The 27,666-nt window shown below is 36.9% G+C and overlaps 1 protein-coding gene across 11 annotated transcripts in view; it reads left to right on the forward strand.

Annotated features, from left to right (window-relative positions):
• The window catches only part of TTC3 (tetratricopeptide repeat domain 3), a 149,938-nt gene extending 122,938 nt beyond the window's left edge, over nt 1–27,000 (forward strand). For 5 of the 11 annotated variants that reach the window (XM_072614950.1, XM_072614958.1, XM_072614959.1 and 2 more), the window contains 8 exons: nt 2,007–2,107; nt 7,595–7,685; nt 8,145–8,246; nt 10,242–10,642; nt 14,699–14,825; nt 14,995–15,186; nt 15,483–15,575; nt 17,345–18,891. In XM_072614950.1, the coding sequence (XP_072471051.1) occupies nt 2,007–2,107; nt 7,595–7,685; nt 8,145–8,246; nt 10,242–10,642; nt 14,699–14,825; nt 14,995–15,186; nt 15,483–15,575; nt 17,345–17,452 (1,215 nt within the window). In that variant the 3' untranslated portion in view covers nt 17,453–18,891. Of the gene's footprint in view, nt 1–2,006; nt 2,108–7,594; nt 7,686–8,144; nt 8,247–10,241; nt 10,643–14,698; nt 14,826–14,994; nt 15,187–15,482; nt 15,576–17,344; nt 18,892–19,045; nt 19,199–26,810 lie in introns of those variants that run through there. The other 6 variants (XM_072614952.1, XM_072614954.1, XM_072614953.1 and 3 more) reach the window with 6 other exon arrangements.
• The last annotated feature ends 666 nt before the right edge of the window (nt 27,001–27,666 follow it).

Genomic DNA, 27,666 nt, shown 5'->3' on the forward strand with positions numbered 1-27,666 from the left:
CCTACCTGAAAGCCATGATCAAAAAAAGAGCCTAGACATCATCTTTCATGAAATTATCAAGGAAAACTGCCCTGAGATTCTAGAACCAGGGGGCAAAATAAATATTCAAGGAATCCACAGAACACCGCCTGAAAGAGATCCAAAAAGAGAAACTCCTAGGAACATTGTGGCCAAATTCCAGAATTCCCAGGTCAAGGAGAAAATATTGCAAGCAGCTAGAAAGAAACAATTCAAGTATTGTGGAAATACAATCAGGATAACACAAAATCTAGCAGCTTCTACATTAAGGGATCGAAGGGCGTGGAATAGGATATTCCAGAAGTCAAAGGAACTAGGACTAAAACCAAGAATCACCTACCCAGCAAAACTGAGTATAATACTTCAGGGGAAAAATTGGTCTTTCAATGAAATAGAGGACTTTCAAGCATTCTTGATTAAAAGACCAGAGCTGAAAAGAAAATTTGACTTTCAAACACAAGAATCAAGAGAAGCATGAAAAGGTGAACAGCAAAGAGAAATCATAAGGGACTTACTAAAGTTGAACTGTTTACATTCCTACATGGAAAGACAATATTTGTAACTCTTGAAACTTTTCACTATCTGGGTACTGGGTGGGATTACACACACACACATGCACACACGCACACACACATAGAGACAGTGCACAGAGTGAATTGAAGAGGATGGGATCATATCTTTAAAAAATGAAATCAAGCAGTGAGAGAGAAACATATTGGGAGGAAAAAGGAAGAAATGGAATGGGGCAAATTATCTCTCATAAAAGAGGCAAGCAAAAGACTTATTAGTGGAGAGATAAAGAGGGGAGGTGAGAGAAAAACATGAAGTTTACTCTCATCACATTCCACTAAAGGAAGGAATAAAATGCGCACTCATTTCGGTATGAAAACCTATCTTACAATACAGGAAAGTGGGGGATAAGGGGATAAGCAGGGTGGGGGGGAGGATGGAAGGGAGGGCATGGGGTGGAGGGAGCAATTTGAGGTCGACACTCATGGGGAGGGACAGGATCAAAAGAGAATAGAAGTAATGGGGGACAGGATAGGATAGAGGGAAATATAGTTAGTCTTATACAACACAACTATTATGGAAGTCATTTGCAAAACTACACAGATTTGGCCTATATTGAATTGCTTGCCTTCCAAAGGGAAGGGGTGGAGAGGGAGGGAGGTAAAGAAGTTGGAACTCAAAGTGTTAGGAACAACTGTCGAGTAACGTTCTTGCCACTAGGAAATAAGAAATACAGGTAAAGGGGTATAGAAAGTTATCTGGCCCTACAGGACAAAAGAGAAGATGGAGACAAGGGCAGAGAGGGATGATAGAAGAGAGAGCAGATTGGTCATAGGGGCAATTAGAATGCTTGGTATTTGGGGGGGGGGAGGGGATAAAAGGGGAGAAAATTTGGAACCTAAAATTTTGTTAAAATGAATGTCAAATAAATAAAAATTTAAAAAAAAAAAAAGCTGGGAAAACATGGTCCTTAAAAAAAAACCTACTATATCCCAAGTTCACTCACTTGTTCCCACTCATGGCTACTTCCACACATTACCCTAACCTGGGATAGCTCTTGGAATCACCAACCAGAAAAGTTAGAGGAGTTTATAAAGTACCTTTTCCTGAAACTCAACCTCTCCATAGTACATGATTATACTACCAGCAGGGAGAAAGCAATCTCTCTGGCCCACTAGAATCCTTTAATAAAGAAAATAGCTTTTTCATTCTCCCCAGGGCTCTACTACAACACACTTAGCAATTCTAGATTTATTGACAGAAAGTGGTTATTTCCATGTCTGTCTAAATTTTAGATACGTTAGTCTCACTAAGTTTCTTTATTCCTGTATTCAGCTTTATAAATTCCACTGAGTATTTATCTGACTGAAGTTGTAATAGAGTTAAGAACTATGAACCTAAAGCATTTTAAAAAAGAAATCTATGAAAAATTTTGCCACATTTTATTTTTAAGATGTTTAAAATTTCTCCAATTTTAGGTATCCGTACTTGAAAACTGGAAGAATACTGATGTGAATAAATTGCAGATCAATGCATCAAAAGCAGAAATGTATGTTAAGAACCTAAAGTCAGTGAACAGGTACTATGTGACTTTTTAGCTTTCTTTGCATGTCATTTAGTAAGTGGAAACAAAATTGATAAATTGTAGATTTAAAACATTCAAGCCATTTTATTTTATTTTATTTTTGACACTTTGGGGAAAGATTTAATTGTCCTTCAACTTACTAAATGTGACACGGATGTACTACAACTACAAATATGACCCTTATGTGTCTAGACTAGTAACAATAAAGCCATCAATGAGATGCTAATGTAATCATCCTTTTATAAAACTTATTATTTTTTGCATTCTTTTCTGTTTAAATTTTGAGTTCCAAATTGTCTCCCATCCTCCTACACTTCCCCTACCCATTAAGGCAAACAAAATGATATCAATTAAATATGTATTTGAAATCATACAAATCAGATTTCCATATTAGCCACATTATGAAAAGAAAAAAGAAAATCTTTAAATTGTACTCCAGTTTGCGCTCAGAGTTCATCACTTCTCTCTCCGGAAGTGGATGGCAAAACATCATGAGTCCTTTGGAATTATCTTGGATTAGATTGATCAGAGTAACAAAGTCTTTCACAATTGATCATCCTCATAACATTGCTGTTACTGTGCATAATGACCTACCAGTTCCTCTCACTTCACTTTGCATCAGTTTATAGAGGTATTGCCATATTTTTTCAGAAGCCACCACCCTTGTCATTTCTTGTAGCACAGCAGTACTCCATCACAACATATGCCACAACTGGTACAATTGATGAGCATCCCCACAATTTCCAATTCTTTAACACCACAAAAAGAACTGCTGTAAATATTTTTGTATATATAGGTCCTTTTTCTTTTTCTTTTATCTCTCTGAGGTGTAGACCTAATGGTGGTATTGCTAAATCAAAGAGTATACAGAATTTTGTAGCCCTCTGGGCTTACTTCCAAATTGTTCTTCAGAGTGGCTGGATCACTTGAGAACTCCACCAGCAGTTTGTTAGTGTACTTATTTTTCCTCAGCATGTGTCATTTCTGATAGATATAAAATGACACCTCAAAGTTATTTCAGTTTGTGTTTCTCTAATCAATAGGGATTTAAAGCATGGCTATAATAACTTTGATGTCATCTTCTGAAAAGTGCCTGTTCATATCATTTGACCATTTATTAATTGGGGAACAATGCTTATTTTTATAAATTTGACTCAGTTCCCTGTATATTTGAGAAATGAGACCTTTTTCAGAGAACCTTGCTGTAAAAAATTTTTTATATTACTCCCTCATCTGTGGTCCCCTTTAGCAAAATGTAGTTTCACTAATTATCTCTTAATTAGGTCTGCTTTTTGTTTTTGGTTTTTTTTTTTTGTCTGAGATCATGTTGGCTTTTTTAACTTCAGTTGAAGCATAATAGATTATGCTCCAGCCTTTTAGTGTGTCTTTCTGTTTCAAGTATGCCTTTTGTAAACAACATGTTGTTGGGTTCTGTTATCTGCTTCTATTTTGTGGGTAAGTTCATTCTATTCACATTCACAGTAGTGATTACTATTTTATTCTGCTTGTCCTTCTCTTTCTCCTTTTATCCTGTGACTCCTCAGAAGTCTCTTTGGCTTCTAGCTACTGCCTCCCTTTGTCAGCTTCCCCTCTCCCTTCAATATCTCTTGCCCCCTTCCCCTTTAATTTCTCTGTTGGGTAAGAAATTTGTATGCCCGTCTGAGTGTGTGTGATATATTTATACACATACACACACACGCACATATATATTTATTCTTCTCACTTTGAATCAATTCTAATAAGAATGAAATTCAATCTCTGCTTTCAACCCCTCCATTTTTCCTCCTCTTATTTACAAACCTTTTTTATGTGAGAAAATTTTCTTGGTTCTACCTCTCCCTTTCCCTTTCTCCCAGTTCATCCCTCTTTATCACACACACACCCCCACCTTTTTTTTTTTGTGATCAACCCAACGTAATTGTTTCACACACATGCTCTCAGTCTACGTGGACTCTAACTGCCCTAATAATGATAAAGTTTTTAGAAGTTACATATATCCTCTTCCCTTATGGGAATATATTGAGTCTCTTGTGAGTCTCTTGTTCATATTTGCCTTTTTATTCTTCTCTTGAGGCTTGTGTTTGAATGTCAGATTTTCTATTTAGCTCTGATTTTTTCATCAGGAAGCTTTAAAGTCCTCTATTCATTAAATGTCCATTTTTGCTCCTGAAGGATAATACTCAGTTTTGCTGGGTAAGTCATTCTTGATTGTAATCCAAGCTCTTTTGCCTTTCACAATATCATATTTCAAGCCCACAGCTCCTTAAACATTGAAGCTGCTAAATCTTGTGTGATTCTGACTGTGGCTCCACAGTATTTGAATTATTTCTTTCCAGTTACTTGAAGTATTTTCTTTTTAACCTAAAAACTGTGGAATTTGGCTGTCATATTCCTGGGAGTTTTCATGTTGGGATCTTTTTTAAGAGGTGCTTGGTGGATACTTTCACCTTTTCCATTTTACCTGGTGGAACTAAGGTATCAGGGTAGCTTTCCTTGATAATTTCTTGAAAAATGATGTCAAGGTTCTGTCTTTGATCATGACTTTCAGGCAGCTCAATAAAAATTATCTCTCCTCAATCTGTTTTCCAGGCCAGTGGTTTTTCTGATGATTTTCTTTTACTTTTTTTCATTCTTTTGATTCTATTTTATTATTTCCTGATGTCTTGTGGAGTTATTATCTTCTGTTTGCCCAATTCTGATTTTTAAGTAATTATTTTTTCATTGAGCTTTTGAACTTCATTTTTCTTTTGACCAGTTCTTTTGAGGAGTTATTTTCATCAGTGAACTTTTGTACTTCTTTTATGCCATTAGACCAATTCTGGTTTTTTAACGTGTTTATTTTCTTCAGTATTTTTTGTACCTATTATAGCAAGCTGTTATATACCTTTTCATAATTATCTGGCATCACAGTCTTTAACTCTTCTAAGAGTTCTTGTTGGGCTTGGGTCTAATTAACATATTTCTTTGAGGTTTTGCTTATTGTTGTTTTACATTGTTGCCTTATTCTGCGCTTGTCTTAGTCTGCCCTGTCTTTGTAGTAGCATTTTATGGTTAAGTTATTTTTTGTTGTTGTTTGCTCATTTTTTCCAGCCCATATCTTGACTTTGAACTTTATGTTAAAATTGGGTGTGGTAAGGCATTATCCCAAGCTTTGAACTTTTTTGTGATACTGTTCTCAGATCTAGATCTGGGAGTGTGTTTTTAGTTCTTCCAAGGTGATGTGATCTGGGGAGGAGTGTGGTCACTACATTTTTAAAAATGTGGTGAGTTTCCATTAGTCTCATTGTTATTATTTAGACAATAATTCAGCCGCATAATTCAGCCTTGTCCTTCTACCGTGCTCCACACACAACCGTTGATTTTTCTATTTCCAACTTTTTAACTCTGAATAGCTTCATTAAATTAATTAATCAAAATTTTAAACACTAATAGTAGAAGGAACATTGATAAGAGAGTATTGTAACCATAGCTACCATGTGTTTTGTCTACTCTTATCTTTTGAATAAAGTTGCCCTTTGCTTTCTATACTCTAATCAAGGCTCTCATCCCACCAAGTTTCACTGATACTTGGAAGTAAAAATTGCTACCTTGCGTTATTTTAAGATATTTATTCTTCATACTTTGTGCATTGGTGTATAGATACCCAAGGCCATTGATTTTATTGCTGTTTCTTTTCTTACATTTTTCCTCATGAATACTGGTATATCTCTACAGGTTGATAGTCACCTCAGTATCCCTGCCATAACCCCAAGGAAGAAAGTCACCACCCACAACTGCTCACCTTTTCTTCCTTTTAAACCATTACTAGATGATCTTCCACATCTGTATATCTATTTACTTTCCTTTTTGAACATGGGCTGCTTTTTCTAAAGATCATCTGGTTCCCCCTCCTTCAGGAGGAGCTAATAGTAATTCCAAGTGTGCAGTCATGTTTTTTTGCCCTTCCTATGTGTGAAATTCTTTCAGTATCAGCCTGATGCATGTCAAGATTCTTTTTGGCCACTTCAAGACTTAAAAAATATTTTCACACTGAAATCTTTCTGTTTTCTTGATGTTTAAGAATCACATCATTCTCCCTGATGATCGGATAAGAATTCCTTAAGTCTCACTGCCACCTTCTCTTCTAGGTGGGGAGAACAATCTGCAGTTTGAATATAGATAGCAGTTATTTGGTTGTGGCAGAAATACAAACATTGTATAGTCTCTGTAAAATTATCCCCGCTTTCTGTTTGCAGAAAGTAAGGTCCTCAGTCCTTTGCCATTCTTAATGGTAGCATCTCTAGAGAATTACTTATTTAAACCCTGTTCTCCGTCCCCCATTGTCTGCTCACTCATTCTTATCCCATCAACCCAAACCTCGAATGCCCCACTCTAAAGCTACCCACACCTTGTACTCCAGAATGACCTCTGGAAGGCCTACTTCATAGTTAAGAAAATTGCTTTCATCTACAATCGTTTCCTTTCATTTTCATTCCATCTTCTGGCTCTCATTAAGATCTGGCTCCTTTCTGATGACACGGTGTCCCTGGCCACCCTTTCCAGTACCATTGCACTTTCACTCATACAGCCTTACTGGCCAAGGTGGAGGACTTAGAATACTCCTCTCTCCACTGCACCTTCCACACTCTCCCACTATCATCATCACTCAGCAACCTCTCCTCCTTTGAAGTTCACTTAGTCCATATTTACCATCCAGTCAAGATTCTGGCACCTTATTCATCTCCCGGCCTCCAGGACACTGCTTCTTTTTTTAATGAATTCAATAGCTGGCTCAAAGTATTTCTGTTCTTCCTGCCTTTTGCCCTCACACTAAGTGTTTCAACATACATATTGATGTTTCTCCAATGGCCCTACCCTCCCAGTTCCTCCATTTACTCACTTCTTGTGCCCTACCCCTCTTCCTCATCTCAGCTACACATAGAGATGCTCATACCCTTGATGTTGCCATCAACAAGTCACAGCATCTCAGATTTCCACTTTGATTTTCAAGAACTCCCTCACCCTTCCCTTCATCGTAACTTTTCTGTTAACTGTTGAAGGTACCACCTCCTTTTCTCCATCAACATTGCCACTACCCCACTGCATCACCTCATACTTGAGCTATTACGGTGGCCTTCTGGTTGGTCTCCCTGCCACAATCTCTCCCTACTCTAGTCCATACTCCAATCATCAATCAACTTGATCTTCCTAAAGTGTAGGTCTGACCACAATACTGCATTTCCTGGAAAATAAATACAGTAAAGCATTGTTGCAAGGATATTTAGCAATTTTTAATTCCTTTTTTAGATAGCATTACCAACAAATTATTTTTTAGGTCTCTTAAGTGATTGATGTCTTTAAATTTTGTTAAAATTATTGTTATTTTTGGATCAGATTGATCTAGCTTATGAATTGAAATTAGATGCTATGTATATTCAGATACCTGTGTTGTTTCCAAATTTCTAAAATGAATATTAATTCTAAATTTTGAAACTTTTTCAGTGGTTCTGCATCATATCTTAATTTGGAATCTGAGATTGATCACTGGGAGTCATTTCTTTCAAAAATAAAAAATGAAATTGAGAAGGCAGAGGTAAGCCTTATATAATGTTTTACATTTTTAAAAATTTAAATTTAAATTTTTAAAACTTTCTCCAATTTCTCAAGTTGACATTGGTAAATTGTACATGTTTAAGATTTATTATTAAAACATTTTCATTACTTCAAAGGTTTTTGTGTTTTATTGAAAGTATTAAAAAAAGGCATAAATTTGTTCATTGTGTTCTTGTAGTACCTAGCAAAGGAGTCCTGCACATAGTGCATGCAAGGCAAATGTCTCTTGGCATTGAGTTCATGTTATTATTCAGTAGCAACTTTAAGCTTTGGTTTTTAGTGAAGAGCATATAAGAAATATTGTTTTTCTGTATGAGCTATAGGATTTGCTATATTCACTTTAATTGGTATTCCAAGGTATTTTTGTACACAGTACAGAAAAGGAATAACTGACATTTGAAGTCTAAACTGACTTAATTATTTTGCCTTTTAAATATAGTTGGAGTTTGAAGACCGAATTCAGAAAGTTAAAACTGGTTCTCAACTTGATAAACTTTCTAAAGTAAAAGTTCCTGAATTTCCATTGCCTGCAAATAATTTAGTAAGTATTTCCAAAGTATAATATGGTAGGTTGGAGGAGGGGGAGACACTGAAAATGAAATCTCCAGTTCTAGTTGGCAAAGTTCCTAGGTGAAAATTTGCTTCGTTCTTTAACAAATTACTTTAATTCTGTTCCTATTGAACTGTTAAAACTGTTTACCTGTAATTTGGGTAACATATCTGAAAACATTTTGTGAGGGCAACATTTTTTTTTTTACCACACCCTGAAATATTCTTTCATAGAAAGGTACTATTTTTAAATCCTGATGATTCTTGAGCAGCTGTCACCACAATCGTTGGTTAGCCCTTTTGGGTAATGTTATTGGCTTTAAATATTTGGGGACAGAGACCAAAGTCAAGAAATCAGAACCCATTTCCTTACTGACTGAATAAAAATGAACATAAAGGGTGCAGTTTTATTGGACTAGAATGTAGAATAATGTTCTTGCCCTCAATTTGAAATATTTCATTTGGCCTGACAAAATGGATTTTGTAATTTATAATTTCTGGAAAGGGTTATACCTGAGAAGAGCTGAGAAAATACTTCCCCTCCCCTCTTTTTAGAGGGGGGAGCAATATAGAACTGATATGTGGGTTAATTTTGCTGAACTTTTACACCCACTCACCCCACCCCAGCCCCCTTTTTTTTGTTGTTATGAAAATGGTTTTGTTTTAGTGGGGAAAGAGAGAGAGTTCCATTGGGAAATGTAAGTGATGTAAAAACAAAAGAAAATGCACTTCCCTCGCTTTTTTGCAGAAGCAGGGAACGGTGGGTGTGGAATATGCATATACTCTCAGACTTGGAGATGTGTTGGTTGGTTTTACTGAGCCAACATTATCAGAAATATTTTTTCTTTAGTCTTTGTTATAAGGGATGTCTTATATACGATAGATAGGAGAGGAGAAGAGGTATATTTAGACACTAACAGTTGAGAGAAGACAACAAAAGCTTCTGGCTGTTTTAAAACTTGTGGAACAGTGAAGAATAACCATTAGTGGATTTTGTCAGATATTCATACAATGCCAGCTTTTGTTCTGTGTTACAGACACGTCATGTGGACTTAAGCATGTCACTGACTAGATATTTGTTTTAATTGAGAAATAAAATAATTAGACCATAGAAATGTGAACAGGATATTCTTCAAATTGGATTTAGAAATTGCTGGAGTAATATTATTCTACCTAGCCAGACTTAGACTTACTAATTGTCCTTCAAATATTCACACACACTGCTATTGTAATTGCAGTGCTGTGAGTGTAGTAGAGACTCAATAAATAAGGAAATTGGTTCCATAACATATTATTTCCAAGAAACACACTAGAATATTTAGCAAAAGAAGCTCCATATAGTAGCTGGCACTTAGAAAAATATTTGAAAGTTCATAATTGCCTTAAACTGAATAAAAAACTGGAGTATTATTTATACTTATTTGTTTATATATTTGTATATTATAAATGAAGAGTCATCCTGACAAGGGTTAGAAGAAAAGGGAACCAGTATTAGCTTTGAATATGAATTTCCTTTTTTTGACTTATACTTCTAGCATACTTTATATATTTAATATTACTAGAGACCTCAAAAACAATGAGTAATCCTAAATTCTAGGAGATTTCATGAATTATTTCAGTCAGTATGATATTGTTTAGACTGCCTTTGAAATTAGCTTGTTCTCCAAAAGAAGGTTAATGCTTTACTATTATCTAATCTTCCTTAAAATGGTAAAAGAATTTTACAAACTTATAGAATAAATAAAGCATAGAAGGTTGACTGAAATCAGAATCCTAGCGTTGGCTGCATTATAGCCAAAAATTATTTAAAAGAAAATAAAATTTTTGAATGTTTCAGGTGGAAATTTTTCATTAATTGCAATTTGATAATGTAAACTTTCCTTGTAGCTCTTCGTTTTGCTTAAAATACCTAGTAGTAGCCAGTCTTTTATATGTTGGAAAAATTAATTTGTCAATTGATCTGTCTCCTTATAATTTTGTTTCCTAGTTAATTCAAGGCAAGTCTGCTCATATTAATGATCCGGCTATTATGACATATTCTACACAAGTTCATTCTAAATTACTTCCTGAATTTTCATGTTCTGATGATGAAAGTCCAGTGATTACCCCAACTGACTTATTAACTGGAAACCAAGCTCTGGCACTTGAGAACACCAGTCTGCATTCTGTCAGTGACTGCTCAATGGAGATACCTTCTCTGCTTTTACAAGCATCTTATACTGATCCATGTCAGGTCACCCAACCGTCATTGATTGAAAATGATACTCAGTTTAATCAAAGCTCCAAAGGTGCTACACAGACATATGCCAGTACTCCAAACCAGCCACAGGAGAAACCTCTTAACAGTGTGATTGAGCATCTGGCAGCCATATTCCCAAACTACAGCAGGTATTCATATAAAAAGTGGGATTTAATTGAATCATTTTCCAAGCAGGCCTTAGTTTCCCAATGAGGGTCTGCTTCCCTAAAGGGAAATGTTGGTGTTCCATTACTCCTTTGCTAAAAAGTTTTACTAAATAAATCCCCCCTTTTTTTTTGAAATATGAAATGAATTTACAGATAATTTCATACTATTCTAACAAAACATTCTTACTAAAATACAAACTTTAAATCCTAATTGAGTTAGCACTGCCCTAGCTGATTTGCTGAGATTTTGAAAACTCATGGAGGCTGGTATAATAAAAAATGTTGTTGTTGAATCAGAATGTTTTTGTGTATTTACATCTGAATTAGTGAATGAATTACATGCTGTTAAGTTCCCCTGATTTGCTTCTTATTTAAGGAATACTATATTACAAATAATGTGAGGGTCAGTAGCTACTTACAGTTTATGAGCTCTGCCTTAAGAGGCATGACTTGTTTTTGCAGAAATGTATAGTTGGAAAGTTTATCCCTAATTAAACTACCTTCTAGAGAGATGAATAAATATGGAATATGCTGGTCTGGCGTGATACTTCAATTAATAAATCTGGGGGGTGGAGGGGAAAGCATATTTTTTAAACAGAGTCATCCTTATCTCATTAAATAAGAAAAACTTACTTCCTCAAAGATTGGGTCATGGAGAGTAGTAGCTAAAAATGAGTTAATGTAATGTCCTACACCCCTAAGATTGGCAAACCGGGTGCAGCAATCCGGCTCAAAGCCTTAACTCGAGTCCTCATTCTGATACCACTTTGGGATCTCTTCATATCTAGCTTTTAGCAGTCTGTCCATGAAATTCAGGGCTCTGTTGTACTGCCTCCTCCCGCCCCCCAGTCCTCTAGGGGGTGGGTGAACTCTTTCCCCAGAAGTAGCTTCTTGATGTCTTGTGACCTCCATTTTCTCCCAGGGCTGGTGTCTGCCCCACCTTGTAACTTCAGGTACTTTAGTGCTAGGCACAGGTTTGAAGTGCCTGCCTAGGTGCCAGGGCATTTCCGTTGCTCTCTCTCTTTATAATTTTTCTTTCTCTGATTAATTCAAGGCTGGCTTCCTTGTATTAATGATTGTGTTATCTTTTCTGGGAGAGATTTTACCTCATAGGCAATGGTTGTATGTTTACTAGGTCGGATTCACTTCACCACTCTGGACCCCTGTTTTATTTTGTTTTTTTTTTTAACTGTAAAATGAAGGAATGGGATTAGAGGAATCTCCAAGGTCTATTCTAGCTCCAAATTCTATAATAGGATAATTTCCTTCAAAATAGACACCATTCTCCTAAAAATCTAAATAAGACAATTAGCCACAACCCATCCTACTTGGAGCTGAGACTTAGGCAGTATAGTATCTATGTGAAGCTAGGTTTCCTGTTAACAGAGATCATTACTGAAAATTGGGGGAGGGAAGAAATCATACAATAGTTGTGCCTGGGCCCATCACAGATTTATGTTACTCACCCTCAGTGTGGCCCTCCCTTCCTCCCACTTTCCACAGTGGCTCTTCCAAATCTTTGTGTCTCTCCTCAGACTCCCCTACCCTATCAGCTGAGAATCTTGCTTCATACTTAATAGAAAAACTTGAGTCCTTTCACCTTAAGTTTCCTGTTCCTCATCTCATCTCATTCATGTGCCTCTACCACTATCTCCTCCTTCATCCCTGTGTCACTTATTACTAAGGCGTACCCCTCTGCTTCCCAAATGATTACATCTCCCCTCCCTTCATCATCTCTGCTCATTTTTTAAATTATTTCATTTGTTTTCAGTTTTCTACAATCACTTCCATATATCTTAGATTTTTTCCTCTCCTTACCTCCTCCCTCCCCAAGATGGTGTACAGTCTTATAGAGGTTCTACACATACGTTCCTATTAAATACATTTTCACCTTAGTCATTTTGCATAGAAGAATTAAAGTGAATGGGAGAAAGTGAAAAATAAAACAACACAGGAGAAAATGGTCTGCTTCATTCTGCGATCCCACATCATCTGTGCTCTTAACTTCTCTTCAAACCCTCCCTCTCTTCTACCTCCTCCTCTACTGACTAAACATGCCCGTGTCTCCCCCATCCTCAGAAAACCTTTTCTGATGCTTCTATCCCCACTAACTATTGTCTTATAGTTCTTCCGCCTTTGTGGCTAAACTTTTTAGAAGGGTCATCTACCAGAGGAAGACTCCATGTCCTCTCCTCTCAGTCTTCTTACATTCCAACTTCTACCTTCAGACCATTCCTTTTCAGTGTCCTTTGCTAGATCCTCATCTAGATTAGGGCTTCTTCAACTTTTTCCAGTCACAACCTCCATGGTTTAAGAAGCCCTGATCTAGAGCATGCCCTGTAGTTGTAGGGATCCCACAGTGTTCTGTCCAGGACCCGCTTTTCTAGATTCTCTGACTTGGTCTCATCACTTCCCATGGATACAATCATCTTCCCTGTGACAGTAATGATGGTTCTCCAATATGCAAATCTTGCCCTTTCAGTGTCACATTTCCAGCTGCATTTCAGACACCTTGAACTGGATGTTACATAGATATCTTGAATACAACTCATCCAAAAAGGATGGGTTTCCCCTGAGCCCTCCTCTCCTCTCCCTGTGCTCCTTATTACTGATGAGGGCAACACCATCCCTAGGCCCCCCCTGCAACCTAGGTGTCATCCTCAACTTCTCACTATCTGTCATCCCCTCCCCCCATCCAGTTATTGCCAAGACTCACCAATTTCATCTGCGATCATCTTTCAAACATGCCTTCTTCTTATTCTGATACAATCACCACGCTGGTGCAGACCCTTCCAACTGCAAGCTTGAATGACTGCAGTGATGCGCAGATAGGTCTGTCTTCCCCAAGTCTCCCCTCCCTCTGACCTGTCCTCCATCCAGCCATCAGAGTGACTTTCCTAAAGCACAGGACCAACCATGTGACGCACTCCTACTCAAAAAACTCTAGTGGCTTTCTATCACCTTTAGAATCAAATGCAGAATCCTCTGTTTGGAGTTCAAAGCTCTTCATAACTTAGTCCCCTGCACCCCCCACCTTTCTAGTCTTCTTACACCTTACTCTTTAACATTTACTCTTTGACTGAGTGGCACTGGCCTCCTTACTGTTCCAGGAACCAGACACTCCATCTCTTAACCCTGGACATTATCTCTGGCTGTCCCCCATCCCTGGAATGCCGTCCTCCTAATCTCTGGCTTTTGGCTTCCCTGGCTTCCACAAGAAGCCTCTCCCAAATCCTCTTCATTCCAGTGCCTTCTTTATTTTAATTATCTTTTTAATTTATCCTGTAGCTTATTTGTCCATCGTAATTTGCATAGTATCTCCCTCATTGGATTGTCAAGTCCTCAAGGGCAGAGACTGTCTCACCTCTTTGTCTCCAGAGCGCCTAGCACAGTGCCTTAGCACGTAGTTTATTGACTGAATAGACACCCTGTGATCTAGGCCAACTAGCCTTCTTGTTATTCTTCATGCAAAGCACTTCATTTCCTTCCTACACACCTTTGCTACAGCTGACTGCCCCATTTGGAGAATCTCTTCCCTTCTCATACCTATTCTCCCAGGCCCAGATCAGCTGCCACCTACTAACTATAAAGTACCAGTATCATAGTACTCAGTGAGGCTTTTCTTTAGTGCCCCGACTACGAGTGTCTTTCCTCCAAAATCATCTTGTATTTATATGTCAAGACTCTGTGCTGGGAAAAGATATAAAGAAGGAAACAATTGTTACTCTCCAGAAGTTTACATTCTAACCTGGCAGCCATATGTAAGTGTATGCAGAACCTAATGAGGACAAATACAAAGAAGTAGAAAGTAAGTCAATATAAGGTAAAGAGGAAACCGCCTGTTTGGACAGTCAGAAAAGGCTTCAGCTAAAATGGAGTGCTCATGCTGCATCTTGAAGGAAGAGAGGGACCCCGTGAAGCAGAGGTGGCCAGGGTGTACAGAAGAGGTAGTTTTTTAAATGTTTGTTGGATGACTACTGCCTTAATAATTCAGAGCACTGACTACCACTCCTGCGTCCCCTCTTCTTTCCCCCTCAGTGGTGAACTTCTGGATTTCATCCAAAAAGTGCAAAATCAAGACAGAACCACACATACAAGTTTGGAGTCTGAGGAAATTGTCAGAAGTGTAACAGAACTCATTCTAGACGAGCAAAATAAAAAAACGGTTAGTATTTAAACAGATGCAGTAAGTGCTTCTTATTTTATTCACATGGATTTTTGTAATATAACTAACACTGCTCCAATTTACAACATAAGAAGCCATAAACTCGGCTGGAAAATATTTTTTGTTGTATTGATGCTTTGGTGGTGTTTTTGTTCCTAAATTTTTTTAGGCAGTTCAAGAAAATGACATGGAGACTGTATCAAGTGCTGCTGCTGAATCTTCTGGTCTTAGAAATTCAGCAGAAAATGTATCAGTATCTAGTCCCTCCATAGTCCCAGCGTCCCACACAGCTGCCAACAGACCTTGGGTAGCTGTTGGAGGACCCTCCAAGTCAGAGTGGCAAAAATCCAATGATTCCCCTGTGAGTTTCACTTTCATTTCCTCCCATGCAACTCCATGGTTTTCTAACAAGCAGACATAGCTCCCTTTGTTTGTTGTTGCTGGGTTTTGTTGGGGGTTTTTTGGATGGCTTTTTTTTTAAGCAGAGCATCTTCAGCCCAACTATATACTTTCACTTCTAGGCCTGGTCGATTCAGCCCTTAAGCTTTTATTGAAAAATGAACGTCATTTTATTTCGTTAGAAGCTTGAAAGAAGTTCCTGACAAGAAATGCGTGTGATAGTTATTTTTCAGTGTTTGAGTGTCTTTGTTTCCACAGGCCTCCAGTGATGATCCCTGTATAATATGCTACGAAGACCTAAACCAGGAACATGTCTGTGAGATGGATTGTGGGCACCAGTTTCACAAATGGGTATGATTTCTATTTCATTGAAGAGCAACTGTTAACATTCTAGGTCTCATTTCCTTTAATGGAGGCGATTTTTGGGAGGTGTGCATTCATGCATGCATCTTTGCATCTGAGTATACTAAACTTTTTAAAAACTAATTTTCATTTTATTTGCATATATGTCTTTCAAAAAACAGTCTTCTTTATAAACCTCCCAGATATCAAAATGCTTCTGTCTGTGTTCAGGACATTAGGAACTACAGCAGGAATGGCTGGTCTGCAACATGTGGTTCTTCAGGCAAGTCATGTCAGCTTGCTCAGCCTATTTCCTGAGCCCTAAAACAAGATACTTGGACCAGATGCTATTCTGAGTTCCTCTTTAATTCCAAAATTCTATGACTGATAAATTTCACATGAGGCTGTGTTAAGGAAGCTTAGAACAGAAAGTACCATTAGATTTTTTAATTAATTTTTTTCGCTCAACAAAAGTCTGCCTTCTCCCCCTTACCAATGAGAACGCAAGAAAAATAAAACTCTTTTTATAAATAGCATAGTTAAGCAAAACAAATGCCCACCTTTCCATTATAAATTTTATCAACTCTGTAATTAAAAATTACAGTTACAAATTTAAATGTTTGTAAATAGATTTTAAAGCATGCATTTGTTTTAGTTTGTGTAGTAAATTACATATTGGGCAAAGAGATTTAGACTTGGAAGGAAAAGTCCAGCTCCCTCATCTTAGAAATGAAAAAACTAAGACTTGAAAAGGCCACGTATGTAATGAAGGACCTGCTCCCTCCAGCTCTGTGCTGCCTTGTGCTTCCTCGTTGTGGAAGCTGGGGAATCTTGGTTCTTAGACTTGGTCAGACTGACTACCTCAGATCAAGAGGCTTTTTGAGCAATAGTACCATTGAGGTTTATACATAATTTTTCACATGTTGTAGTTAATGATTATTATTTAGCATTAATCTAACTCTTGTACTACTAGGTTAAACAGGGTCCCTAATCAATTCTTTTACTTACCTTTTAAAAAAGAAAAGAAAATACAGTCTTTGTTTTCCTTTATACATGGAAATGTTGATATTCATTAGTTTATAATATAATAATACATAAGTAACTTCTAGTTAATACTATTATACAGAGACCTGGATAGAAATAAAATAGAAATATGAGAATAAGTTAGAACTGTCTGACAGTTCAGAGTCTGAAAAGAGCCAAGGTAAAGACAGCCTCGGCACAAATTAGTTTATCAGCAATTATTTTAGGTGCCCAAGTATTAATGTGCTAAGATTAGGGTATAAGTAGAAAGAACGAAACCATTCCTTAGGCAGAGGAATTAAGAATTTATGGAATCAGGGCCAGAGGCCAAAATGTTTACTTATGGAAATTATGAAACAGGTGCATCCTTATAAGTGGTGTTTAGACCAGAGAATCACGAGTGATAGGGAGAAACAGAGCAGTCAGGCACACAGGGAGAGTGTGTAGTCAAAGTAAGGCCAGAAGTCAAGGAAGCCTTAAGAAGTAACTCAGAGTGTCAGCAGCTGATAAAGTAACCTAATTGTGAGGCAGAAACTCTTCTCAGAACTTCTTGTGTGCTTCCTGCCTGGACAGAAATGGCTTATAGAGTATAGGGAGCATTGGGCCCCCTACATTAGGTGTGAGCTCAGAAGTGACATCAACTAATTGGGCTGTGAGAACATTGTCCCTAAATGTGAATAGAAATGCCCACTCCAACAGTATTGAGAGAACAATGTTATGGGCAGATATTTATGGATTTTTCCCCTTATTTTCAGTGTATTGAGCAGTGGCTTAAAGAACAAAGTACATGCCCAACATGCCGTGAATATGTCCTGTTAGCAGAAGAATTTCCTGCACTTTCTGGATCAGGCCGGCCTACTTAAAATTTAACAACTGCCTTACTGCTATTCCACTTAGCCAAAAGTTCCTTAAATATTAATGTTGAGCATAAGTAACTATATTGCAAACACAAAATACACATGAATATGTGAAGCCTATACATATATTTGAAGAAAAACTATTACTCTACTACATAATAGTACATAGTCATAAAATGGGTGATTATTGCTTAACATATGAATAAGATTTTTTTTTTACTGCTAATTTGGACAAGAAATCAGATGTCTGCAAATAAAATAAGGTTTCCTCATCTGTAAAATGTACCCATGATCCCTAAGGATTTTTCACTTCCAACATCTATGACTCTTTGATCACATCTTTACGTATAGCAAAGTGACTAAATTTAGTGTCAGAGTTTTTATTGGAGAGAGAGACACTCAGAGATTGAGAGGTTCCATTAAGAAATGTATTTTGAGTTACAGCTTTTAGCTTGACCTGTTAAACCGTCTCATTTTCCCCTTAATGCTTGGGAAAATGTGGTTGTTTGAAAATGATTATCTGCTTTGTTCCTTTACTGTAATCTCCATTAAAAGTAAATTTGAGGAAGCCATGGTTTTATAATCTGTACCAGATATTTAAGCATTGGTCTTGATTTTGATTGAAGTATTCCAATCTAACCCTCTCTCAGATATGCCAGGCTTAGCTTTGCTTTTTATTTCATGAGTCTATTCTAATGTGATTTTATGCATAAGTTTATAATCTGTCTAATGTTCCTTCCCCCTGTATTTTTATTGGAAGTAGATTTTATTCAATATTAGTAAAATTACTTAGTTCTCTAAATGGTATAGACTATAAATGTTACTATATAGGCTACCAGAAACCCTGAACTTGGAATTCATTCTTTAATAGTAAAAGTAGAATTTGTTCACACACACACGATTATTTATTAAGTTTACTCTCCATGCTCACCACATTATGAAGAAAACAAAGGTTGAATAACATCACCATCATCCTCTTTCCAAATTTGTTCCCAAATATAGACTTCAGCTTAAAATGAGATATCTCTAAAAGGAAAAAATGTGATTGCACTCACATTTTACTCTCAACCACGGTATTGGGTGAAGGGAAGAGTTCAGCCTATGTTTAGCTTAATGTATTAATCAACTCAAAGATTTTACTCCTAAGCAAGTTTCAAAAACTGGTAAGAAATAAATCTTGAATTTAATGATATATAGACAGAAAGTTTAACTACTCTATCAGTTAATCCTGAATAAATTCCATTTCTCTAAAACTGGAATGGTTGGGGAAAAAAGAAACATTTTAAATGTGGTCTGCATTGTTTTTGAAGTTGGTGGGTTTCTCTAATACTTATTGGGCACCTATTTTAAAGATTCTTCTTATTTCAGTGAAATCTTGTAATGTGCTTTGTAGTTATTGTTGACCCAGTAACCTTTCAAATAAATACCACCTTAATGTTTTTGCATTTAGTAGTTAATGTTTTACTTTCCTACTCCGATATTTTAAATCATCTTATCTTCTTGATCACATAATAATGGTCCCAATCTTAAAATCCTAGGATTCTAGGAGATTTGGTAATACATTAAAGAAGTTTTTAAAAAAAATTTATTTCTTCTCAGATCTGTGATTCATGTAGGAGGGATTCAGTGACTTGGATTACATGGATTTAAGAGCTCCAGTACACCAAAATTTTACTTCTAAATACAAGTTTATTTACATTGTAAGATTTTGAAACTTTTTTAATGTTCCTCATAATTTTATTCAGTTGATCAATATATCTTTTACATAAAGGACAATGGAAAAAGTATAGCTTTTCTAGGCTAATTTCTCATGGCTAAATGGAAGATGTTAAAATAACTATCTTGTTGCATCATTCAGTATTCACTTTTTAAAAATGCAAAATTTCAGCCATTTTTTTATTGTTAAAACAACTTGGGCATCTCTGTTCATTAAATATTGAATTTTTGTCTACTGAGGTGAATATAAATAAGCATGATAATAATAGCTTATGCTTATAGATAACTCTGTGGTAAGTGCTCTTATTCTCATTTTACAAAAGAGGAGACTAAGGCCCAGTGAGGTTAAGTGACTTGCTGAAATTCACACAATAAGTATATGAGGATTTGAACCCAGGCCTTCCTGATTCCAAGATTAGCATTCTGTCTGCAATAGACAGCATCTTGAAAGTGTCCTTATTCTGCTATTAATTCATAATTTCTTCAAAGACTGGTCATAATTTTTCTGATCAGATTATTTAAGCTGCAGTACAGGTAACCTGACACGAAGTAGAAATTGTCTCAAGAAATGCCTACCGTTGCCATATTCATCAAAGAGCTCAAAAATCAGTACAGTGTAACTTAAAATTCCTGCACCGATATTTGCAACATGCAACAATTCATTGCACTCATGTTGCATTCATGCAATGATATTTTATTAAAATATTAAGGTATTGTAACCAGCATCTCAAGCTTTTTGGTAGCATCTCTTGGCCAGTATCTCCAGATTAGACTAACTCAGTTTGAACTTGAGCTTCCATTCCCTGGTACATCTAACTTCTCTGTCATTTAAATATCATCCCTGCTAGAAGGTCCCCCTCCACTCACTCATTTCCTATTAAACTGACCCTGTAATATCATTTATGTAATTCTCAGCTTTTATGGAATTAATTTATGATATTCCTGAGCTTTTTTTTTTTAACACAAAGTGAGCTACTCTACATTAAAAAGTTTATAAAGTGATTTTTTTTTAACATTCAGACTACTTAAATGCAATATATTAGTAAAAAAAGAAGACAGGTTATGGCTCCTCTGGCTCCCGTCTTCATTTGTCAATGGCCCATTGTATCTAGACCAGCTCCAGCCATGCTTCCCTTACCATACCCTCCACCCTATCTGAGCTTCCTCATTCTGCAGCTATAATGAAACCAATACTGATATTGCTACTAGAAAGTTTGTGTTCAGGTATTTCTCTATGGCTCCACTGTAACTTCCCAAGCCAAAATACCCCTGCCTCACAGCCACACTCCTGTTAGAATGATGTGCCCTAGTCAAGTCCATGGGTAAACAACAAAGGGAAGATAACTCCTATATCCTTAATGCAGGAAGGGCTGCAGGAGAACACATGGCAAAAGAAGGGATTGAAGCTGGGAAAGTACAAGATCTTGACACAGTGTTCACCTGAGTCATAAGATGGCACGGTGGATAGAGCACTGAACTGGAGTCAGGAAGACCTCCGTTCAGATCAGCTCTCACACCTTTCCTTGCTGTAACCCTGGACAAGTCACTTAACTTCTGTCTGCCTCAGTTTCCTTAGATGTAAGAATAGTAACAGCACCTGCCCCTCAATGTTGCCATGAAGATCAAATGAGATAATATTTGCAAAGCACTTAGCGCAGTGCGTGGTGCATAGTAGGCCCTTAGTAGATGCTTGTTTCATTCCATCCCAAGTGAGAGGAGATTCTACTGAAGAGCATTTCCATGGGAGGAGAGATGTCATTTGTATGGGATTGGTATGGATCTGAAAATGGTCTCATCTCCAAGCATTTGGTGCACTGGAGACTGCTTCCTTTTATAGTCTTGTACCTCCCTGAACTGTAATCTTTCTTAGGATGAGGGAAATCAGACTTCCCCTGGGGCAGCCAGCACCCAGAAGGGTGGCAGCACATGGGCCCAGAGAAGAAATGGTGTGGCAAATGAGAAAGAAAATGATCGTGGTAAGGCAGGGTACAGAATTAACCTGCACAATATGACACAGGAAAATTCATGTCATTAGGCATCATTTATACCCTCTTTACCTCATGAATTGATACTTCTAAAAGTGAGGCAGAAGCACACAAAAAAGGTAAAAGGACAAGGTCTACGGTCAGTAACTGAGTTGTTAAGAAGAAGAAACTCAAACTGATGTGGAACACAAAGCTAAAGAAGGAATAAATAAGTATGCAGACCATGAATAAACATGTAAAAGTTCAGAATGCAGAAAAAGAGATCAACTGAAGAATTAACTGACATGCACAAAGACAGCAATGCAATAAAAGGAGGAGACTCTAATGCTCCTCTCTCAGAGCTGGCCCAATACAGTAAGCAAATATAAGGGAAATTAGAGAATTGAAAGAGTTGCTGACGGCATGAGAGGTAAAAGACTCCGTGATACCTTCTGAATGAGACAGCTAAGGAGTTTTTTAACATATTTCTTATCACCACATGGTACTTTTACAAAAATTGACATACTGGGATAGAAATTACAAATAAATATAAAAATGCAGGAATATTAATTAACTTATTCTTTATATACCATGACACAGTAAACATATTAACAAAGTACACACACACACAAAATCTAAATGGAGACAATGATGTAATCTCTTATAACTAGAGGATCAAGGAATAAGTCAAAGAAGTAATTAATGATTATGTGAAAGACAAAGATAACATACCACATTTCTGAGATGGACATGAAGCAGTGCTGGGGTGTGGAGGAGGGGTTGGAGAGGATAGAGATAATTAAGATACAAACATGCACATGTGTGTATAGAGATATACATACATTATAATGCACAATTTTAAAAGAGGATTAATGAACTGAATGTATTTTTCAAAAAATCAGAAACCCAAAATAAGCAAAAGGAAAAAAATGGGAAATCTTAAAAATCAAGAGAAATAAACTGGCAAAATGGAACAGCTACTGAACAATTGATAAACTAAAAGCTGATTATTTTAAAAGACTAATAAAGTTGATAAATCTGACCAACCTGATTAAAAAGAAGAGGTTAGAAAATCAAATCAGCAAAATGAACATGGTGAAATGGTAACAAAACCTGAAGAAATTTTTTAAAAATTATCAAAACCTATACTGCAGGTATATGCCAACAAAACTTAGAACACAAAATCCAGAAGTGCCTTCAAAGGTATTAAATAATTCAATCTCAGAAAAGAAGATAGAAATGACCAATAAAGGAACTACCAAAGGAAAAAACTCATGGTACTGATGAATTTGCAGAAGAATTCTATCAATTTTTTTTTTAAGAATAATAAATACTACACAATTTTTTTTTCAGAAACTGAGAAAGGACACCCTGCCAGACTCCTTTTATGAAAGAAATGTAGTTCAATGCCTAAACCAGGAATACTAAAGCAAAGGAAATCCATAGACCAACATCATTGAATGAATGTGATTCAAAAATTCTTTAAAAATATCTTCTCAGACTATCACAGTTCATCCAATAAGTCGTTACGACCAAGTTGGATTTATTTCAAGGAGTTGGGGTAGTTAAATATTAGGAAAACAATATAATCATGTTAAAAACAAAAACATCCACAACCACATGCTGTTCTCATTCGATATAAAAAAAAGCCTTTAATAAAACACAAATCATTCATGCTTTAAAAAAAAAAAATCTGTCACAAAGTGTAGCCATTCAGGGACATTTTTTAGCATCATGAAAAATATTTCCCAAAAACACATCATATGCCATGGTGATAGAGTAGAAACTTTCCCAATAGAAACAGAATAAAGCAAAGATGCCTACTCTCCTCCCTATTATTGTGTATGGTTCCAGAAATGCTATCAGTAAAACAAGATAAAGAAGTAAAGGTAGGTATGGTTAAGGAAAATGAGCACATACTTCTATAAAGAAGAATTGCAAGGTATTAACATGAAAGAATGCTCTAAATCTCTGATAATGAGAGAGCTCTAAAACATAAACAACCTTGAGGTTTCACCTCGCGCCCTGCAAATTGGTAAAGATGACAAAAGATGGCCAAAGAAAGGACGGGTTATAGAAAGACAGGAAGAGCAAAATTGATTATTAATTGAGTTGTAAGTTTGACATCCATTTTCATAGAAATTGAGAATTATGCAAATAAAGTAGCTAAAATGATCATCCCCTTTGACTTAGGGATTCCATTGTTAGACATACACCTCAAGGAGATTATTGACAAAAAGAAAGCCTCCATATATGTCAATATATTTGTAGCAGCACTTTCTGTGGTAGTGAAAAAACTGCAAAATAAAAGTTCATTGTGTTGGGGAAATGGCTAAACAAAGTTGTGGTGCATGAATGTAAAAGCATAATGCTGTGATTATGAAAAAAAGAATGATAAATATGGAGAAGCATGAAAAGATTTATATAAACTGATACAAAATGAGGTAAGCAGAGTCAAGAAAACTATACACAGTGACTTTTGCAAAATTACATAGAAAAAGATGTAAAGGCATTTGCAGTGTAGTAGGATGGGGATCCACAGATATGAAACACTAAATTTTCCTTGTTTCTATCAGTAAGAATGTCACTATGAAAGACACAGGCAGAAATTTTGGCAATATGAAAACAAAAGATATCTCAAAAAAATCTAGTGCTTACCAAATAATATGCACTTTTTCATTTCAAAAAATTGACCTAGAAAATGAGTTATTTTTCTGAAACTGAAGATCAGTGTATCTCCATCTCTAGAACTTTCTTTTAAAGAGTGATTAAAATTTTCTCACAGTTTGGAATGAAATTTAGAAATTGTTAAATTGCTTCAAAACAGCCTCTGTTAAAGGAAATACATTGTTAAGTGAACCAGTGGTCCTTTCTGCCTAGTGCTTAATACACAGTAGTTGCTTAATAATTGATTGAATTTCTTCTTTTTTCCCTCTCCTATCACTTGTAGTCTCAAAGCAAGGACTTAAAATAATTCTTCTAACTCTAAAGTCCATGTTACTTTTCTCAGTTGTCATTTGTGAATATCCATGAATGGGCCATTTTACCTCTAAAGATTAACATAAAATCTAGTTGAGGATGACTATAAAGAGGGGTGGGGTGGGTGGGTGTGTGTGTATGTGTCCCATATAGGTTATATGTACACACTGTGTCTACCTAAAGGTTGCTCTTCCCAGAGGGTCCTGAACTGATATTTACAGAATCTCATCCACCCTTCTTCAAGGGAGACTTTGATTCCTACTAGGAGGGGTACTCTTTCTGTTCTCTCCTCAGAGTGTGGATGCCAGACTAGGATTAGATCTATCTACCTCCTCTATTGCTAGTCTAGAGGAATGAGTTTTGGGGTTCATACTGCCTTTCCTCTTTGAAGTTCCTTAACAGGTAAGGAGAATTTCAAAGCTTGTCTCTCCTCCAAGACCACAGTAATGGAGCAGAGTGAGTTAATCCATTTATCCAAGCTAATAGTAAACAGAAATCAGAGAAGTTATACAGATGAGAACACACCAAACAATACACAGAGTAAAGGAACTCTTCTGTATCTTAGCTGTACCCTAAAGAGATTTCCTGAAGTTTCCAGTGTGGCAAACTGGGAATAAGGACAAGTTCAGTATTCTAGCTCCTCTACATGTCAGATTCCTAGAATCTTTCTCTCCCATCAAGAACCTATTCCTGAAGAAAGCCTGGAACCAAATGTGTGCTCCATCAAAGCCAGAGGAACTCTTCAAATTTTCACCACACTTCAGGAGGAGAGTATTATATGGACATCTAAACTTAAGCTCCAGGTTACAACTATAAATAGTCTTTCTTCTTTCAGACTTTACAGACTTGAAAAATGAACAAATGAATGGATGTTTATTAAGCATTTATTATGTTCCAGGCATTATGCCAAACACTAGATTCTAGAGGAACAAATACAAGAAGACAGTTCCTTCTCTGAAGCATGTTCTAATAGAGGAAGACAACATATACAGGGAAGTGGTAGCCAGGGTGGGTTTTTTTGTTTTTGAGAAGTCAATGTGATGTGAAGTAGAAGTTCAGGGCAATTGATTAACATATCCTTTCTAGGGGTGATTATTTGATTAATATTCTCTGTGCAGGAAGTGGGAAGAGAGAAGGGGTAGGCAGTCATGGGTACACCAAGGTGGCATGGCAGGAAGATGGCTGGGATGCAACATGTTAAATTTGGGGCCAGGTACTTGCTTCTGGGCTATTTTACAAATGATGCTCCATTTCTTCACTTCAGGCATTTTCTCTGACTATCCCCCATGCCTGGAGTGTTCTTCTGCTCTGACTGCTGACCTCCCTAGCTTCCTTTAAGTCCCAGTTAGAATCCCACCTTCTATAGGAAGCCTTCCCTAACCCCTCTTAATTCCAGTGCCCTTGCTCTGTTAATTATTTCCTGTTTATCTTACATATAGCTTGCTTTGTGTATGTCTGTTTGCGTGTTGTCTCCCTTATTAGATTATAAGCTCCTTGAGGTCCAGGACTACAACTTTTTTTTGTATCAGTGCCCTTAGCTGGTGCCTAACACATAGTATGCACTTAATAAATACTGATTGATTCATTGACTAGATATAACAATAATAACCATAATGTATGTAGTTCTTTAGTTGCTACTATCCTCATTTTACAAAGGAAGAAACAAGCTGTGAGAGGTTAAGCGACTTATACCTAGGGTCACACAGCTAGTATGTGTGTGAAACAAGGTTTGAACTTGGATCTTCCTAATTCCAAGTCCAGCACACTGTCCTATCCATCACTCAAGAGCCCAAGTCTCCAGCATGGGAGCTGGAGTGCCAGGTCTGAAGTAGAAATAGAGTGCAAGATGATGGCCAGAGGATGAGGACTTTAGGACTTAGGCAATCAACAAGTATTTATTAAGAACACAGCTTCTGTGCTAAGTGCTGGAGACAAAAATGAAATCCATTCTTACCAAAGTCCATAAAATCAACAGAAAGTACTTGGGGTTAATGGTGGATCTAGGGCTTTAAGAAACCTTTATGAAATGATTTATAGACTGTGAGTCTTAATGGATTTTAGTGATTTCTACTTTCAGCATCTCTTGCTTTCTCCTGGGCATTGGTCTCTCAGGATGTCTCCTACTAGACTCTCCTGGAGAAAGTTTGAAATCCAGCAAACAAAATGACTGATTTCATTGCTGAGAAATAATATTTTGAGCCACAGCAGCAACTGCATAAACCTTCCCAATTATCGGGCTGCCTTTGGCATCCACAGAACTTAAGCAAATGCTTTTTCTGACCCCAGGAAGAAGAAAATGCTTTTTCTGACTCCCCTTAGTAGGAAACATAATTCAGAAACAAGTATATTTCAGGAGAAATGAGTGAGTAACAGGGATAACTCCAGCCTAAATGTTTGTTAATTCTCACTCTCTCTGCCAAAAAATAAAATTGAAATCAGACCAGCTTCTTGTTCTCGTCCATGGATCCTTCAAAATGAGTGGTTAGTTTTGATCAGCATTTGTGCTTCAGAGTTCTTCACAAAGAAACAAAGCTATTTCTGCTTCAGCATGCACTTTTGTGGAAAAACAAGCATAATTGTTTCCAATAAATAACAAATAATTTAGAAGTTATCTTTTCTCCTTTTTCCCCTTTCTTACCTTTTGTCTTTTATCCCTTCCTTTTTTCCTTTCTTCCTTCCCCTCTCTCTCTCCCTATCCTGCTTAGGCAGCAGCTCCTCACCACTCCATCCCACTGCTGATCAGCACAGAAGATCTGACCTACTCTCTTTCTGACTCGGGCCAGTTTACCCCTCCTTAGGCATCGTGATGCTACCCCATCCCAGGGGTTTCGCCTGACTTAGTGAAGACCTACCAAATCAACGCCCAAGCTCAAGTAATCCAAGTGATCATGAACCATCACACCTGAATTATGTTTTTTTTAATTTTTTTATCTATTTGAAAAGATTTATATCATCATTTTGATTAATTATTCCACCCTTCCTCCCATTCCTCTGACCAATCTCTGTTTATTTGATGTAATATAACGGTCTTGATTTACACTTTCCTGCCACTGATTCCAAGAAACCTGTGTACAAATCCAAGCAGTTTCCTGAAATGCCCCAGGACACTAACAGAGCTAATAGCAGGAAAAATCGAGCAAGTGAATAGCCGCATGGTTATTCCAGACACTAGATCTTTCCCCAGCATTAGTATGGTTACAGCTTTGGATTGGTACTTCATCTGCCACCTGACCTCTTTTCTCATTTTCCATTTCCAGTTTGAAATCATCAGTCACACTAAAATGGTGACATCTCATTGTAAAGGAGAAAAATAAATATTCTCCCTTGTGCGATACCAACTAGCATACAAAACTACATGTGACATTTGACCCATCCATTATTCTCTCTCTTCAACCTCTCCCCTCTGTATTATCATCTTCCTTCCCTCAAACATGTTCTGTTTCTCTCATCCTTAAAAAAAAAAATCTACAGTTGACCTTCCCTGGTTATCATCACACATATCAATGCCTTTTTGCTGCCAAACTCATCTTAGAAAGATATCCATTTTCTCACCAACCAATT

The sequence above is a fragment of the Notamacropus eugenii genome, chromosome 5, assembly GCF_028372415.1.
Source record: "Notamacropus eugenii isolate mMacEug1 chromosome 5, mMacEug1.pri_v2, whole genome shotgun sequence".
In the NCBI taxonomy this organism is placed as follows: domain Eukaryota; kingdom Metazoa; phylum Chordata; class Mammalia; order Diprotodontia; family Macropodidae; genus Notamacropus; species Notamacropus eugenii.